Raw genomic sequence first — 17,830 nt, 5'->3', positions numbered from 1 at the left:
ATGGTATGTGCCCATGTAGTTAGGCTTTCGGTAGATTGTAAATGTTTTTCTCGGTTCTGAAATGCCCGGGAGACTCTTCTACAAGATACACAAGTAACTGCCAGGGAGCCAGGCTCTAGATGTTGGTCATCTGGACATGAAGAGTGTTTCACAGACAAGGTGTTGCTGTATCACTTCCCTGTGACAAGGGTCCCAATCAGGGTGGGAGGGACTTTACCATCACATGTTCTAATCATCTGTGCCTTTAACCCTTCCAGATAATCTTGGCTTTGGTGCTTTCTAGTGACACAGAATTCACCATCTTACAAAGTAGTAGCCTCTCATTCTTTGCATTGCTCAGGCTGAGCCAAGATCTCTTTCCTTGTGGTTTCTGTCTCCTGGCCCCAGGTTTACCTTTTGGGCCAAATAGAACACACTGAAGCCCTTTAGAAAATTGAAGACTTTCTGTCCTGTCCCCCTGGGTCTGGTCTTGTCTAGGTCCAGCATCCTCTTACTCCAGGCTGTTCCTCCTGTGATGTGAGGACTGAGCTGGGCAAACATTGTACCTTGAACTTTATTCACATCCTCTTGCCTGTTGGCAGAAAGCACCTTTGATTTGCAGGTGTCAGGGCCAGGGCAGCAGGAGCTGCCAAGTGTTCCCGAGGCTGATCCAGCTGATGCCTAAGAGACAGGGCCAGGAATCTAGCTCCCACCTCTGCTGGCCAGCCCCCAACCCTGACTCACACATCACAGCCAGTCCATTTTTCACAAGTCCTGCCCATAGGAAGGGGGCTTTCTTAGGAGAAGAGTGAAAGTGTATTGTATCAACATGGCAGGAAGGTAATTGGTGGTGGACGAGTTTGTGGCTCAATGCATGCTGATGCAGGAGGTCTCCACATCTGGGGACTGAAACTGACCTCCTTCAGAGGGTGATAGTTGCATCAGGGATGGTGCTCCACGTGCTGGAATGTCATGTGGGTGTTAAAAACATGTTTTTGAAGAACGTCTGACGTTCACCAAGGGGAAACGTTCACCTCGGAATGTTGAGTGAAGAAATCAAGACACAGAAATCCATATGCGACACAATCTTAATTTCCAAAAAAGAAAACCTCTGCACGAGAGGTGCAAGGGTGTAAGCCAAAACATTTTCGGTGGTTATCTAAAGAGGATTGTAGTTGACTTCCTCTCTTTTTTAGAATGTAATAGTTGTTCTGCATTTCCTACAATGAATGGATCAGAAGTCAGAAAAGCAAATAATGCATGTGTCTGAAGGAACTTGATGGTCTAGCTGGGAAAACAAGACACATAAAGCAATTAAAAACAATAGACCAGCTAGGTGTCAAGTGCTGTGGTGAGGCATATAGATGCTGCAGGAGCACAGGGGAGGAGAACCCACCTTCCCAAGCATGGACCGTGTGCTGGGTGCTGAGCTGGCTCACAACCCTGGGCATACTGTTGGTCGAGTCTTCAGATGGAGCTGTAAGGTCCAGAGGATGAAGGCACTGCCAGTAAGTAGCAGGGTCAAGATGCTAGCCCAGATCTGTCCAGCTTTGAACTTCTGGGTTGTGCTTGCTCTGTGAGAGTTTACAGAGGCTGTGGGACTTGGAGGGACCACACAGAGGAGGGGCGAGTGTGGGGCTGAGCGACCTGCTGTGAGTAAGGAGACCAGTGGAGTGAGTATTGTGAGGGAGGGGGCCTTGGCTAGGCAGGAGAGGTGGGCTGGGCTCGACCGTGAGGGACTTTGACAGCCACATTACAGGAGGCCCTCTGGTTACGCCCTCATCAGATGGAGAGCCCCCGGAGTCCGGGTGCACCTTAGATGGCAGGGCACAGTGGAGAGCGGGCACTGGTGGATGCAGCGCTGGGTGGACAAATGGAATGTGGAAATGAGTCTGAGCCAGCTCAGGATGGGTTAGAAACAGACTGAGCCACAAGCCTGTCACCTCGAACAGCATCGTCAGGGAGGCCTCTAGCTCCTCCTGTCAATTTATTTCTCCACAGGTTTCTACCACGTGAAGATAGGCTCCTACTGTTTTCCTGTCTGTTTCTGAGACCATGGCCAGCTTGTTCCTGTGCATTGGGGAGAGATGACTGACAAATAGGAGTAGTCCCCGAAAGAGCTAAAAGGCACAGGCTCAGGGAGGAGGTCATTCTTTATTGTTTCCAGCCTGGTCCTCAGACCCTGGAGCTTCTCTTTCTGTTCTGTCCCTAGATTATCTCCTCACTCTTTAGCCCCGGAAGCCAGCATTCTGTGCATAGTGAGGCCATGCCCTTGGGTTCCTACCCTGGCTTCCTGTGCTCCTTCCCTTTGCCTTCTTCCTCTCAGGCTCCAAAGGGCCTCTTTTGGCCTGGGCAGAAGTGCTATGGCACTGCTGCCTGGACACCTCCCTGCCCCGACTTCCTCTCCAGCTGCCCAGCCCTGTCTTCTCCCCACATAGCACTCTAACTGCTGGCTGCTGTGTCAGAATTTTCTGTGCCCCAGTGTGAAGCAGGACCCAAGAGGGAAATTTTCCTCAACTAGGGACATTGGAGGGTCCATAGAGCTGGGCTTTGAAAGGGATACTGTCAGTGTGGCTCCTGCCTCCTGGACTAATTTCTGTGACCACTTAACTCTGGGGTGGCGGAGGCGGTGGTGGTCAAGGGTTGACACACCACCAAATGCTTCCTCATCTCTGCTGGGCCCTTTAACCTTGAGACAAAGCAGGCTTACTCTGGGGCCCTTTCCAGACCAAGCCTCTTGCTCTCCCTCTTCCTTTCTCTCTGCCAGACCATGTGGAGTTCTTCGGGGTTGAGGTATCAGCTGGCATCCCCAGTAACTCCACTCTGGCTTTGTCCTGTCCCCTTTACAGTAGAAGAAATTGAGAACTGTTTTCATGGCTGTGAAATTAACTAAGTACACTTTAAGATGGATTCGGACTGTTCCGTGGCTTCTGATTGCTAACACCTCAATGTGAACAGCAACAGGGGGTTCTGTGTTGGTGTCTCAGACTGTCCGAGTGTTTATGTATTCCAGTCTGTACCATGTGCATGTGCAGAAAGTGAAGCCAGCGAGGCAGGGCCCAGGGACCCATATGTCTCTATCGGAGGCACAGACCTCCTCACACACCAAGTGTCAGGTAAAATCCAGGTGTTCACTGGCATCCCTGAAGCCCGTCAGCAGACTCTTGGGGTCCATAGACTCCCACTGAGGACTCTTGGATTAAGTCATTTGCCCAAGGTTACTCCTCAAACAGATGGCTGAGCGTAACTAGAAGTTCTCCGGGGCCCAGAGCCGTCTCCCACTGACCACTCTAGTCTCCACACCTCCTTTCCCAGGAACATGCTATGCCTGGGCCTTGTGCTCCAGTGTATCGCCTCAAAGAAGGGGCCTGGTGTGTGAGCCAGTGAGCTAGGCTAGTGCTACTGCCATCCCTTGCAGGTGCCAATCTGAGTCAGGCAGACCATTCCATCTATCTACTGTGTGTTGGGGGCCACTCCCAAGAAGGCTGGGAAAAGGAGCCCATGGGAATCAGATCCCAGTAAGCTCTTGGCCTTGGCTAGGGGCCCCACAGAAGCCCTTTGGCTCTGCAGCTCCCACCAGCACAGGTCAGTGATGGTAGGTGCCCCTGCTTTGCATTCTCAGCGAAGGTCAGCAGCTGGCTGAGGCCACAGTTAAATTGAACTGAGGGGAGAAAGCCTCAAAGGAAAAGTTGAGGTTCTACTTACTTGTAAGAGAACCAGACTAGGAGTCAGGAAATTTGAGTTTTCCTCTAGGCACCCCCATAAGATTTTGGACAGGTTGTTCAGCTGCCCTGTTAATCCCATCCCATGGCATCTCATTTGACTGCTTATTTTAGGGGGGCATTAGCTCTTGCAGGGGACATACTGTTCCCTGTGGTGATGCAGAATAGCCACTGAGACCAACCATGACCATACTAGCATAAGGCAGTAAGGTGGCATGTTCTTTGCAATGGAGGGCAGATAGCAGTTGTTCTCTGCAGGATGCAGATTGGCTTTGTCCTCAGATGCATGGTGTAAAGCTTGCTTTGAGGCGGTCTTGGAACTTGAGCCCTTTGACTCCAGATTGCCTTGGGCCTAGTTAACTTCCACTGTTGATTTGGGGGGCAGGGTGAATACAGCACCTTAACCTCTACTAAGGCTTCAAAAAGGCAGATGTTCGGAGGTAATGGGTAGCAGATGGATGGCAGGATGCTGTGCCTGGTATGAAGAGAATGGGGATGCCAAGACCTGACCAGGAAAGCAAGGGTCATGAAGGGGTGTTGTTTCCACGAAATTGGGAGGTGAGGCCCAACAGAGGTGCTGTTGTTGGCACCCATCCTCAGGAGCCCTTTGAAGATTGACGGGTGGAGAGGGCCTCTGGCTTCGGAAACAGAACTGGTAATGTTTGTGCTTCTTCCTCCTCTTCTATGAAACTGCACTTGTCACCATCAAGCTCTCTCTCCAGGTGAGGACAGGTCTGTGCTGCAGCGGGGTAGGGGATCACTAGGAGAGCAGGGAGTGTGGGGTTGAGATAAGCTGCTCTTGCTGCTCAGGGCACTGAGCTGGGGGAAGGTGTCAGTTCGGGAAGTTCTGTGACACAGCCCCCGGGAGGCACAGATTGGCTGGGCCAGACTGCAGTGAACAGAGAAACACAAGACGACTCCTTGAGCACCTGGCTCCTGCCAGCAGGTCCATGCTCAGGGCTATGGGAAAGAAGCAGCTCTGTGAACTGAATATGGCAGGGACGGGGCTATGTGACCTCAGGCAAGTTAGTCCTTTGCTGGACCTCAGCTTTCTTGTGACTAAACAGGATAGCTTCCCTCTGCCCTGAGCAGGACCAGCTAACTCCCTGGCATAGCCCCCGAGCCCAGGCCCACATCCCCGCTTCCACTGCCCGGAACTTGTCACTGCCCTCAACTTGTCACTGCCCTCAACTTGTCACTGCCCTCAAGAATGGTGGCTTCTGTCACAGCTACCTGTGCTTGTGCTGTGCCCTCAGCTGGGGAGGCTCATGACCCACTTCTCTGCCCTCTTCCCACCTCCATGTCAAACTCCCCCCTGGACCCGGCCACCACCCTGCCCCCGAGGCCTGCACATCCCTGAGGCTCCCCTTCCCCACCCCAGCACATCCCCACCTCTCCCAGTCCTCATCCTTGTCCCTCACAGAGGTCTCCAAAAGGTCACAATTGTAAAGTCAGCAGCACTTATTTTGACTATTCAGACTCTTCTTTTTATATCTGTGGTGTCCCCTCCAACCATAAGTTCCCTTGGTCACTCAACATTTTTATTGCATACGGACAACATGCCAGGCATTGCTCTAGATGTAGGTGACAAAGCTATGAGTGAAACAGGCAGAGGTCTCTGGCCTCTAACAGCCTTGGAACCCTCTCAGCAAGCCTCTCAGCCTCTTTTCCCTTTGGCTGAGAAGGGTCCACCCCAATGTGCCACATTCCCAAATGTTCGTTCTTAGGCCTTTCTGCTATTTTTTGAAGACATGCCCAACAGTTAAAGAAATTTCCAGCAAAATATCAACAAGTGAGATACCTCTCAAGACACAAAAGAATGTTTCCTTCTGCTAAAATTATATGGTCAGGAAGACTCTGAAGATAACCAGAGCCCTGGAGGGCCAGGGAAACCTAGGGAGAAAGGGCTGTGGGTCCTGCAACAGCCCTTCCCTCCACCTCTGCCAGGACTCTCCTCTGGACTCCCAGAGGCATTTCCTGCTGTCCATGCTCCTTCCCTGGCCCCTGGCTGCAGGTATCTCTGTTCCCCTCTCCACATATCCACTGAGCTATATGCCCAGGCTCTGGGCCTTGGAATCCCCACTCGGCACCAACAAGCCCCGTTTGAGATAACTTTCTGTGCCCACACTGGTGAAGCCCAATGACGGATACTGGCAGGAAGGAGAAACCATTCAAATGGAAAGTAAAATTAATTACAGCTGCGACAGCAGGCACAATTTCTCATTTATACATTCTCAAGGAAGGACACCCAGATGCTGTGTGGTGGTGTGAGTCAGTCCACTGAGCAGGTTCAAGCTGTCCTGCATGAGCTCTGACGGGTCAGCCTCTCCCTGAGTCAGCCTGCTCTAGGCCCCTAGATGCTGAAGGCCCTGGGCCCGGTGCTTGGGCTGCATATACCAAGGCCTGGGCCATGTCCTGACCCTGCTTCTCCCTCACTGTGAGGCCATGGCCAGCCCTCCCCTCACCCACCTCCAGAGGTCCACGCAGTGCTAAGAGTTGGGATTCTGTATCGGTAAAGAAGTAATCACTGCCCCTGCCCCAGAGGTGGAGAGCAGGTGGGTGAGAGGGAGGTTCTGCGGTAGGGACATTAGTGCTAGAGCCCAAGTGCGCCCCGGCCCTAGGATGGATTCCCTGCTCTGGTTCTCTGGCTGCTGCTCCCTGCACCTTCCACACTCTGCTTTGTCTACAACAGACCCCACCTAAGCAAGAAGAAAGAGCCTGGAACACGACTTTAGGGTTTGTCAGATAGAGGTTTAACTGTCCCTTTGTCACTGAAAAGCTCTGTGACCTTGGATAAGCCACTTCTCTTTGAGCCTCAGTTTCTTTGTATAATTGGGCAGTTCCTATTTCAAAGGTTTGTTGACAGAGCTTTTTTTCAAGTGATGAATGCACAGTCCTTGCACAGTGTCAGGATGTAGTCAGGACCCGTGGTCACAGGCACTTTGTGTGTCACCTCCCCCACAAAGACCAGCAGACGGTGCCCGGGGAACTCTTGTGACCCTGAGGACTAATGCTTGCTGTGCTTTTCCTTAGATGTCTAGAGAGCAGGTGTGGCCAAGATGGCAGGATCCTGGCACCACCACTGGCCGTGAAGCCTGGTTCCTGGCCTGTAAAGGGAGGAACAGGGTAAACACCTGCCAGGTTGTGAGCACGGAGTGACAGGACAGTGAATGGCTGAAGCAGAGTCTGGAATGAGGAGGCCCTGACACTCTGTCCCACCTCTGTCCTCCTTCCTTGGAACTGAACCCAGCCAGGCAGAGTGTCAACTAGTTATGGGTTTCAGATTTCTCTTAGACTAAGAAGCCTTTTTTTTTTTTTAATCTAAGAAATAACCTCTATTCACTGAAATGCTTAGGTCAATGAGCTGTTCTACTTTCTTAGCTCCCTAATTAGGAACTCAGCGCAGTGCCTGGTTCATAGTAGCCCTTGGTTATAAACATTCGTGGTAGAAGGTGAAATAGAAATTCTAGTCTCTACCCCATAGCCCTCCTCAGGAAGATGCTTCTGAAAGGCAGGGGCCCCTTTCTCCCTTTAGTAAAGAGGTGTGGAAACTTCTAGAATGTTTCTGGCCTTTGAAGATTTGGAGCACCTTAGAGTCCCCCCATAAACTAATCCAGGAGGATGTCAATGTGGCATGTGCAGGAAATCAGGAGACCCTGCCTGCCCCCAGGATGAGCTTGGCAACTGCCCACTTTGATTTTCTGTCACATCCTTTGTTTTTATTTTGTTTCCCTCTGTCTGTGTCTCCTCAAAGCCACATGCAGCCCCCGGGCCTCCTGACTGGGTAATGAAGGCCCTGTCTCCAGCTGGATTTGGGCTTCCTGGTTGTCTTCAATTCAGCATTAATGTTGCCTGAAAAGCTTGTGAGGGGTTGGGAGTAAATGTTGGAGCTTCAGCAGGACTTCAGAAACTTCCTGAACTGCACTGTTCTGTGCAGGAACTGAACTCACCAGTGTCCTCATCATCAGGCAGAGAGTCTGTGCGGGTAGCTGCCTCTCTCTGCCTTTCCCATCAGCACACGCTAAACCTGGGCCCAGAGGGACTACAGGAACTCTGGGTGCTGACTCATGGGCTTGGGGTGACTAAGGAGCTGCCCTCACCTGGGGTGGTGCCCTTTCACAGGGGCCTTTCCGTAGGCCCAGGCCTCCCTGATGTCCCTGCAAAGGAGTGTGTTCTATCTGCAGGCTGAGCAGAGGGAGCTTCCAGCCTGGCTTCAAAGCTCCCTCCACCTGGGCTCCCTTGAGCTTAACGCTTGGAAGGTATCCTCTGTGGGGCAAAGGTTTTGTCACCATGCACAGGCTCCGGGGAGGCTACCGCAGTGGCATTCAGTGTAGCTCAGGTACAAAGGTGAGGCCACCAGGTGATGGTCTCTGTGAGCTGCTATGAGTCACTCAACCTCTTTTATCTGTAAAGTGGGCATAGAAATACTCACATCAGTAGAATAGGTAGTCCAGAAAGAATCTCAGAAACACAGGAATTGAGGAAACATCAGAGGTCATCTCAGATTGGTAGGGAAAAGATAGCTCCTTCAAGAAATGGACAACTTGGGATGCCTGGGTGGCTCAGCAGTTTAGCACCACCTTCAACCCAGGAAGTGATCCTGGAGACCAGGGATCAAGTCCCACGTCGGGCTCCCTGCATGGAGCCTGCTTCTCCCTCTGCCTATGTCTCTGCCTCTCTCTCTCTCTCTGTGTATCTCTCATGAATAAGTAAATAAAAATCTTTTTAAAAATCCAGATAGATTAAAGATTTAGTTTTAAAAAAATGAAATTAAAACTACAGCAAGAAAATATGCAAGAATTGTTTTTATAAATCTTGGAGAGGGGAAGAGAAGAGTTCTTTCTAAGTCTGATAGCACTGAGGGAAGCTCTACAAGGTACAGGTACAGACCAATAACATTTCTGCACAAATAAAGCCAACATGAAAGTCAAATGATGAACTGGAAAAAAACAAATGTCTTATAAATGTCTCTTATTCATAGATAAAAGGCATTAATTTTCTTTATAAAGAATTTCTCCAAATCCAATACAGAAAAGATCAGCACCTCCAGAGATAAACACACAAAGGCTATCAGGGGGTCATTCCTGGAAAAGGAGCTACGGATGCTCCCACACGTGTGGTCCTAGAGCATCTGGACAGGAGCCCCTGGCCGAATCCTGGCTCCATGCTTACATATGTGACCCCCACAAGGTCTTCATGTTCTCTGGGCCTCAACTTCCTGAGCATAAAGTGGAGGTAACCACAGTCCACTTTATTAAGTGGGTTAGCAAGCATCAAGAATGTGGAGTGGGATAGTAATTGTTATGTAAATGCTTGATTGATAAAACCTGGAGAGATGCCATGGTGCCCCTATGAGTAGGACGCTCTTACGATAAGAAATAAGCAGTGATGAGCCATTTCTCCGCCATGCTGCTGACAGTGCAAGGAATCTAGCACCCATATCACTGATGGGAGTATAGATACGTGTTAGACTTCTAAATACGCTGTGACCAAGCAGTCTCTTGGATAACCATCCTTGAGATGACGCACATATGGAAGTATTCCTACAATACTACTTGTAAAAGCTAAAATTGGAAATAGTCCTCCTTCAGTGGGGAACTGGTTAAATACTTTATAATATCAATATGCTTCTAATCTCAATGATTATGCAGCTTGGAAAAAAGGGGCAAGTTTACCTGTACTGATAGGGAGCAATCTCCTGTGTCCAGGCTTACCTTGTTTTATTGCACTTTGCTTTATTGTACTTTGAAGATACCGCATTTTTTTGTTTGTTTGTTTGTTTGCAAATTGAAGGTTTGTGGTAACTCTGTGTCAATCAAGTCTGTGGGCACCATTTTTCCAACAGCATTTGTTCATTTAGTGTCTGTCATATTTTGGTGATTCTTGCAATATTCTAAATTTTTTTATTATTTTTTACGATGATCTGTGATTATAACTCACTGAAAGTTTAGATGGTGGTTAGCATTTTTTAGAAGCATTTTACAATTAAGGTATGTTTATAATTTTTAAAGACATAATTGCTATTGCATACTCAATGGACTGCAGTATTGTATGAGATAGAAACCAAAAATTTCATTTGACTCATTTTATTGCAATATTCACCCAACTCATAATATCTCCAAGGCATGCCTGTGTATTAAGTAGTAAGAATAAGGTGTCAAACAACATGTACAAGAATTCCATTCGTGGGAAAGGGAAGCTGGCTCCGAAGGGACATTCGAGAAAGCAATCAGTTGCTTCTGGGGGCATGCTGGGGCTGAAAGCGGAATGGAACCTGTGAGTTTTCGTGGATCATAATCTGATAAAACCTACAAGGCAACACTACTGTGAGGGGTGTAACATCCTCCTAGAGGCCGGAGACAGGGAGCAGCCAGGTCTTAGCTCCACCACGAGATGCGTGGCCTCAGTACGTTCCTGACCTTTGTGCCTCTTTTTCCTCATCCGCAAAATAAGGATGCAGACAACCCCCAAGGTCATGAGTGTGAAATGGGGTAATCCGAGTCAAAGCACTGGGGCCCTGTGAGCACCAGCCCTCCTCCTCCCCATCACGTTCAGTGGCCCAGCCCTAGCATTCCCCAGTTCCCTGGCCAGCCAGACGCCTTTTTCTAAGGGCTCCGCTTTGAGGCTCCCTGCCTCCCTGGGATAAGTCTGGTTCCTAGGCTGCCCATCTGACTTGGCTGCTACAGCCTTCCCTTCAAGTTAGGAAAGCATGTCTGTGAGGAAGCTCTCAGATGCTTGTGAACCTGAGGCACATGCACTCAGGGTGAGCCAGGGCACACTGTGCCCCCCAAGGCCCCATCAGCACTGGCACGCAGCACTGCAGAGCTCACCTGGGGGCTGCTCAGGCAGGAGTGGGCTGTCTGGGCAGACTTGTCTGCTGCTTGCCGCACCCCCTACCTGCACAAGACTTCTCGTTGCCTGGTCTGGCCTCTGTGGGTTGCTGGGGTCTGCATTCCTCTTAGTGCCTTTGGGGAAGGAGGAGAATTTGGTTAAGGGGCCACAGGAAGCTGCCACTAGGCTTGCATCCGTTCGGCAGGGTGCTTACGTTAATCTCTTCTGCTTGCAGGGGTCTAACGTGATGGAGGAGCAAGACCTGCGGGATATTGGCATCACTGACCCCCAGCACCGGCGAAAGCTTCTCCAGGCAGCAAAGTCCCTGCCCAAGGTGACTGGCAGCTCTGTAGCCTCAGCCTGGGTTGGAGCCGGGTCCCCTCCCTGATGCCCCCTGGACCCAGAAGAGGGAAAGTGCTCAGCTCCAGGGCATACAGATTACTGCAAGGTGTCTGCCCTGCATCCTGGGGGACCCAGCAGGCAGCATAGAGGCCTGTTTGCCTTGTTGCCCAGTCTTAAGGCCCCAGAAAGGCAGCAGAGACTAGGGACAGTTGACTCAGTCCAGGGTCCGGAGGGAGGCTCCAGGCTTCTGCCCAGCACAGGAGCTGGTACCCACAGGCTTGACCTGTCACCTGGAGCCTCTTTGGGTTCTTTCCTGACTTTGAAGACCAGGCCAGCCTGCATCTGACCCCCAACATCACACTTTCCTCAGGAAGGCAGAGGGATGCTCAGGGCAGCAGACGAGGCAGTTTTTCCCTGGAGAGCCAGGGGCCAGTAGGCCCACAGGTCTCTCCCTTGACCTCACTGGTGCTAATAAGTCCAGTGTACCCTTGTTCGTTCCACTCACCCCAAGCTTGGGAAGTACAAACAAGTCCCACCAGTGAGCCCAGTACCCACTTCACAGGTGCCACCAAGTCTGTGACCTTGCCAGAGCTCAGTGAGAGCCCTTCTGCAAACCCTTCCTCCCCGCTAGCCATACCCTCTAGGGCTGTCTGCCCCAGGCTGGTGTGCTCTCAGAGCCCTGCCTCTCAGATAGGGGAGCCGAAACCAGAGCAGCAGAAGAAGGGGCTGTGTGAAGGGAGGGGCCCCTGGGCTTTTGTCCCATGAGGGCTGTGATGTCAGTCCTTCCACCCCTTCTCGGCACATAGGTGAAAGCTCTGGGCTATGATGGCAACAGCCCCCCATCAGTGCCCTCCTGGCTGGACTCCCTGGGGCTGCAGGACTATGTGCACTCCTTCCTGTCGAGTGGCTACAGCTCTATTGATACTGTGAAGAACCTCTGGGAACTGGAGCTTGTCAACGTGAGTGTAGCCTGTGCTTGGGCCTGGCCTGGCCCCCCAAGGGTGCAGACTGGGGGTGGGAGAGGAGCTGTGGGTGCAGGCACAGCCTGACCCTTCCTCCCACCCCCATCCAGGTCCTGAAGGTGCACCTCCTTGGCCATCGCAAGCGCATCATCGCCTCGCTCGCAGACAGGCCCTATGAGGAACCACCCCAGAAGCCCCCACGGTTTTCCCAGCTGAGGGTGAGTCGGAGAGGGATGGAAAGGGAGAGATGTGTGTTCTTCGTATTGCTAGGAATTAAAAATAATTCTTGAGGAATTCTTTGGAGACAGTGTGACCTCCATAGAAGAGGTGCGAACAATCTGATACCTCTTGTCACTGGGGCCAGTCTGTCCCCGGTGCACATCTTGAGAGGAGCATGGGGCAGGAGTTGTTAAGACTTGATTATTTATCAATTACGTGCCTCCTATCTCCATCGGAGAAGTCTGGCGGGGCCTATGATAAAGCGTCAAGTTGAAATATAAGTAGAAAATAAAATGTTAGAAAAAGTAGGAAAACAAATATCCAAATCCCAGCTGTTAGGCATGAGTGGCAGTTCAGGTGAGGGGCAGGAGGACCCCCTTCCAGATAGTCTGACATGAACCCGAGACCAAGCTGGAAATCTATGACAGGACTTGTATCCTCCCCAGGTCCTCTGAAGTAAAATCCCTGCAGTGGGGTGGACTAGAGAAGCAGCGACTTTAAAAACCTCACAGATGCTTTGTTGCTCAAGCCAGATAATCCCTGACTGCAGGTTAGAGTCAGGGCCCCACGGAGGTCTGGGACTATATCTGTTCTTGAGCCAGAGTGCCCGACAGGTGCTGCACCTCCACCCATTCCCGGCAGCCTCACCCAGTGGGTGTCATCTTATCCCCCTTGTACACAGGAGCCCGGTCTGAGGAGCAAATGCAGGGCTGGTATTCAGTTATAAAAGCTGAGGAGACAGGACCTCAGGGTGCTGACAGCGCTGTGTGTTTTCTCAAGGAAATGCTTTGCATTTGGTCGTGTGCCCCAGGAAGCTGCAGTGAATTATGACAGATGATTCTATCTTTGATGAATATAAAAGCAGCTTCCCCTACGGCTCCAGGCCGAGGAGTGTGCTGGTAAAGTGAGGGTGCCATGGTGACTGTGTGCCCGCAGGACTGGGACGCCAGGGCCTCCTGGCAGGTCAGAGCTGGTTGCTTTGACTGTACCTGGGCTGGGCCCAGGGGCCAGGCTCCCCACAGGTCTGTGGGCCAGCGTGCCATCTATTTGGTGCCCACTGGTGTCGGTCCTTAGCTTCACCCCAATTCTCACTGATACACCTGCCCCTCTTGGGCCCTAAGTAGCCCCAGCACTGGCTGACATCTACAATTTAGAGACTGGCTGAACGGGTTCCAAGTTTTACCTGGATTTCTCCCCACCACAGTGCCAAGATTTGCTCTCCCAGACATCGTCCCCACTGAGCCAAAATGACTCCTGCACTGGCCGTTCTGCTGACCTGCTGCTGCCTCCTGGGGACACAGGCAAGAGGAGGCATGACAGTCTTCATGACCCTGCAGCACCTTCCCGAGCAGAGCGCTTCAGAGTCCAGGTGGGGCAGGCGGGGAGCTGTGAACGGGGGTCCCCAGACCAGGCCAGAGCCCCCAGAACCCTTCACTGTCCTTGTGTCCCCTGAGGCAGACCCTGAGTGGGAGAAGGGGGGATAGGAGGCCACTATGATCCAGGTGCCAGGATCAGCAGCAGGAGGAAGCCACCGCTTTCTCTCCTCAGCCCCACCCAGCCTGTGTCTGGCATCCAGCCCCAAGACTCCCAGGGCTATAACAACATGACTGTCATCAGCTGTCACTGCATGTGGCCACAGAAGTTCAGATCCACTGTCTGTTCTTTGACTACAGCCTCTACCTTCCAGCCCCTCAGGCCACCAGTCCCATTTCTGCCCCACTCTCAGCTGCTTCTTGGTCCCCAGTTGCTTGCCCTCCTATTCCCCAGAGCAGCTTTCTCCCCTCCACAGCTCCACACCCTGTACCCCACCTGCCCAGCAAAATCACAGCCCAGGTTAGACTCTGTTCTTCCTGCTGCGTTTCTGCAGGAAGGGTCAGGTGCAACAGGGAGGCACATCTAGCTGTGCCATCTCCCCTCACAGAAGCCCCTCAACCCCTATTGTGCCCTGCAGCCCTTGCCCTAGGCCGGCCCCGGCCCACAGTCCTGGTTCACCCGCACGGGGCCTTGCATTCGGGCTCCTGGTTGTATTTCCCTGCCCTTCCTCCTGCCCTACACATGGATCCCGGGCTTTGTCTCTTGTCCCCCATCTTGCCAGCTGGACACAGGATTGGCACCTGTCCCTCACACCCACCCCATTCACTGCTTTTTCCTCTTGACTCATACTCCTCCTCTCCAGTACCTGGGGATGTCCTTCACCTTTGTACAGTCACAGCTGTGAATTTGACAAGATTTGAAAAAGCATGTTTTCCAGGAGTTTCAGTTGTTCCATATCAGACTTCTGCACAGTGCCAGGAACAGAAATCATAAATATTTCCTCTTTTCCCGCCTCCCCATTCTTTGTATCCTAGTTAGGGCACCCGTCAGCTGGCACCTGCATTTCGGTGGCTTCCTGCCCCTTCCTCTGCACCAGGTTCCACCTCAGGAGACAATATAAAATGCCTCCCTAGCACTGGACACTTGCCCATCCCAGAATCAGATCCAGAGGCCCTGACTTGGAGGTGGGGCTTCCAGGGATCTGGAATCCTTCCTGCTTTGTACTTATTTTCCCCTCTTTGGTTTTAGTCATTTCCTATCTCTACCTCAGAGCCTTCCCCACAGAGCCTGCCTTCAGGTGGCTTAGGTCCCTGCCTCTCCACCTTTCCCCTCCGCCACAGTGCATCTGCTTGGCTTGTCTCCCGCCCTCCCCCACTACCCTTGAACCCCCGTGGCTGGCTCCTGTGCCCTCAAGTGTGCTGGAGCCCGCAGAGCACCCAGGAGTTCCTCTGGAGGGGGTAGGCAGATCTGTGACCCCACCCGTTGTACAGGAAGAGCAGCGCGAAGCCAAACTGACCCTTCGGCCCCCCAGCCTGGCTGCCCCTTACGCCCCAGTGCAGAGTTGGCAACACCAGCCAGAGAAACTCATCTTCGAGTCCTGCGGTTACGAAGCCAATGTGAGTTGCCCGTGCCCTCCCGGCCTGGCCAGACTCCCTGCTGCCTGCCCCTGGGGCCAGGTCCAGGGCTCCAGTGCTGTTCTCTGCTCCCCAGACACCCCAGCACCTGGGGGACGGGGGCCTCCCAGCCAGGCTAGGGGAAGGAGGTTGGGAGAGGGAACCGTCTGACTGTGGTCCCAGCCTGGCTACTGCCCTGCTCCCTCAGTATCTGGGCTCCATGCTGATCAAAGATCTCCGAGGGACAGAATCCACACAGGATGCCTGTGCCAAGATGCGGGTAGGTTGTCTGTGTGTGTGGTGGATGGGGGCTGGCAGGGCTGGGAGGCTTCGCTAGGGGCACCTGCTGCAGCCTCTTGGCCCTTACACATTATGTGAGGTTTGGGGGGAGGCTGGGGCCTAGGGGCCCCGAGGGGCGTGGCCTTGAGAAGGGACATTCACAGGCCCACTCCTCGTTTCCTGTAGAAATCCACCGAGCACATGAAGAAGATCCCCACTATCATCCTGTCCATCACATACAAAGGTGTCAAGTTCATCGATGCCTCCAACAAGGTGCGCTTCTCACAGCACTGTCGGTGGGAGGGGATCCCTCTCCCTACCCTCAGTGCCCAGCCCCCGGCAGCTGGGCATCCTGCCTAGTGTGTTCCCAGCCCTTTGTCTTCCTCTGTATTCCTACTGCCTTGCCCAGGTGCCTGCCTCTCAGCTGCCACACGTCCTGATCCTGGGGCCCTGCCCAAGTGACAGGTGCCCCTGGTCTTCCTCAGCGTGGGTTCCTCTTACCTGTTCACACCTAGCGATGTGATTCTCTTAAGGAGCAAAGGACTCCCTCCATGCTCCACACCTGGTACCCCACCCACCTGATGCCCTCCCCACCTTGCCCCAACCCTGGAGAGCTGGTGGTCACATGTGAACGTTTTACCCCTCGGTTGCTGTGGTCCAGGGTGGAGACCCCTAAACCTAAATTGGGCAAGGTTAGACACCACCCCCCCCACCACCAGACAGACTGATAAGAGAAGCCGTGGCATTGGGCTAACAGCCTGGGCTGGAACAAAGAAAAGGTGGTGGTGCAGAAGGCTCGAGGTGTGCCTCGGGCCGAGGATTCCAGACCCCACTTTCCCTGGCAGAATGTTATTGCGGAGCACGAGATCCGGAACATTTCCTGTGCGGCCCAGGACCCAGAGGACCTCTGTACCTTTGCCTACATCACCAAGGACCTGCAGACCAGCCACCACTATTGCCATGTTTTCAGCACAGTGGACGTGGTGGGTGGCGACCCGCAGCCAGGGGGGGCCTCAGGGCCGTGCTGTCTCAGCACGCGGGTGGCACTGGGCCAGCATCTGGTTCAGGGTGAGGTCCCAGCGGCCATCTGGGCTAGGCCCCTGTAGACAGTGATGGAACTGAAGCACAGAGGTGGAGGGTGGCTCACCTGGGGTTCTAGGGACAGGTTTTCCCCGCTTCCAGCCAGGGGTCTCCTCCCTGCAGCTGCATGTCCACTCGCCACCCCATCCCCCAACCCTGCAGGGGCCGGTTCCCTGAAGTGCCCTGGAGCTTCCTCTGGGGGGCAGCAGTGCCCTCCTGACAGCCGGCTTCCTTTTCACAGTGGTGCTGAGAGGGGGGCCTCCCCCCAGGCCCCTCTCCAGAGCTCTGCCATCCTTCGGGAGAATAGCTAGTTCCCAAATCTCTGGCTTCTGGAACACAGCTGGCCAGGCATTCTCAGCCCCAGGAAGTCCATGCTTGCTCCAGCCTGGCATCAGACACCTGGCTCTGCCACTTGCTAGCTGTGTGGTCTTAGAATTGGGCTCTGCGTCTGAAAAGGGGCTATAATGTGAGCAATTTCATGGGGTTTGTTCTGAAGGTAAAGGGGGTCCTCTACCCATACTTGTAGTTCCTGCCACTTTTACCCAGAGCTCACATTTCCCAGTCATTTCTGCTGTAACACAGTACACACGCTCCTGAAGATCAAAGGCTACAGCTCACCTAGTAAAAAGCAGGGTTTGTGGGGAGACAGGGCTGGGGGCACAACACTCAGAAACTTCGTCAGTGGCACATTAGAACAGGAACCTAATAAAAACACCGGCCCTGCTCTGTTCACATCTGCTGGTTGAGAAGTCCATAGCTGCTCCGGTCAGCAACCCCCCGCGCCCCTGACCACCACCACCAGCCTGTGCTCAGGGCCGTGAGGCTGGGCTGGGGGTCTGGGCAAAGGGGTCCGTCTGGTGGCTCCTCGACCTTGGTGCTGAAGCTGGGCTCTGTCTCCTCCCAGAACCTGACCTACGAGATCATCCTGACGCTGGGGCAGGCGTTTGAGGTGGCCTACCAGCTGGCCCTGCAGGCCCAAAAGTCCCGGCCGCTAGGGGCCTCCGCTGCCGAGACGATTGAAACAAAATCTTCCAAGCCGGTGCCTAAGCCTCGGGTTGGCACGAGGAAGTCAGCAGTACGTGGGCCCAGACCCCTACCCCCCACCCCAGCGGGCTCTGGGGGCTTGGGGTGGAGCGGGCACCAGGAGGGGCTTCTCACGCAGCAGCCAGCACCTCCCCCATGAGCCCCCACTGTCCCCCACGGGCTTCCATCCCCTCCCTCGCCGGGCACCCCTGGTAACACCACCCCGTGTCTGTGTCTGCTTTGCTCTGCACCCCAGGTGCCGCTGCCCCCCGATAGTCGCTGTTGTCACTGTCACACCTGCACCACCCATCGTCCTTCCTACCTACCGCTGCCGTCTGTTAGTCCCGGAGTCAAGGTCTTTACACCTCCTGCTGTCTGTGTGTCAGTCTCCCCGAAGTGACTGTGAGCTTCCTGAGATGCTAGTGCCTCTCTTCCCTGAGCTGCCCTCCTGCTGTCCCTGCATCTG

At 53.4% G+C, this 17,830-nt stretch overlaps 1 protein-coding gene across 11 annotated transcripts in view; it reads left to right on the top strand.

The window, feature by feature from the left end:
* ANKS1A (ankyrin repeat and sterile alpha motif domain containing 1A) overlaps window positions 1-17,830 on the top strand; it is a 178,698-nt gene that overhangs the window by 156,302 nt on the left and 4,566 nt on the right. For 8 of the 11 annotated variants that reach the window (XM_072833348.1, XM_072833355.1, XM_072833354.1 and 5 more), the window contains 10 exons: window positions 10,768-10,866; window positions 11,681-11,833; window positions 11,947-12,054; window positions 13,260-13,424; window positions 14,860-14,985; window positions 15,191-15,262; window positions 15,448-15,534; window positions 16,107-16,244; window positions 17,246-17,416; window positions 17,621-17,719. In XM_072833348.1, the coding sequence (XP_072689449.1) occupies window positions 10,768-10,866; window positions 11,681-11,833; window positions 11,947-12,054; window positions 13,260-13,424; window positions 14,860-14,985; window positions 15,191-15,262; window positions 15,448-15,534; window positions 16,107-16,244; window positions 17,246-17,416; window positions 17,621-17,719 (1,218 nt within the window). The remainder of the gene's footprint in view (window positions 1-10,767; window positions 10,867-11,680; window positions 11,834-11,946; window positions 12,055-13,259; window positions 13,425-14,859; window positions 14,986-15,190; window positions 15,263-15,447; window positions 15,535-16,106; window positions 16,245-17,245; window positions 17,417-17,620; window positions 17,720-17,830) is intronic. The other 3 variants (XM_072833352.1, XM_072833351.1, XM_072833353.1) reach the window with 1 other exon arrangement.

This window comes from Canis lupus, chromosome 7 (genome assembly GCF_048164855.1).
Source record: "Canis lupus baileyi chromosome 7, mCanLup2.hap1, whole genome shotgun sequence".
Lineage (NCBI taxonomy): Eukaryota > Metazoa > Chordata > Mammalia > Carnivora > Canidae > Canis > Canis lupus.
This window is presented reverse-complemented; position numbering and strand designations above follow the sequence as displayed.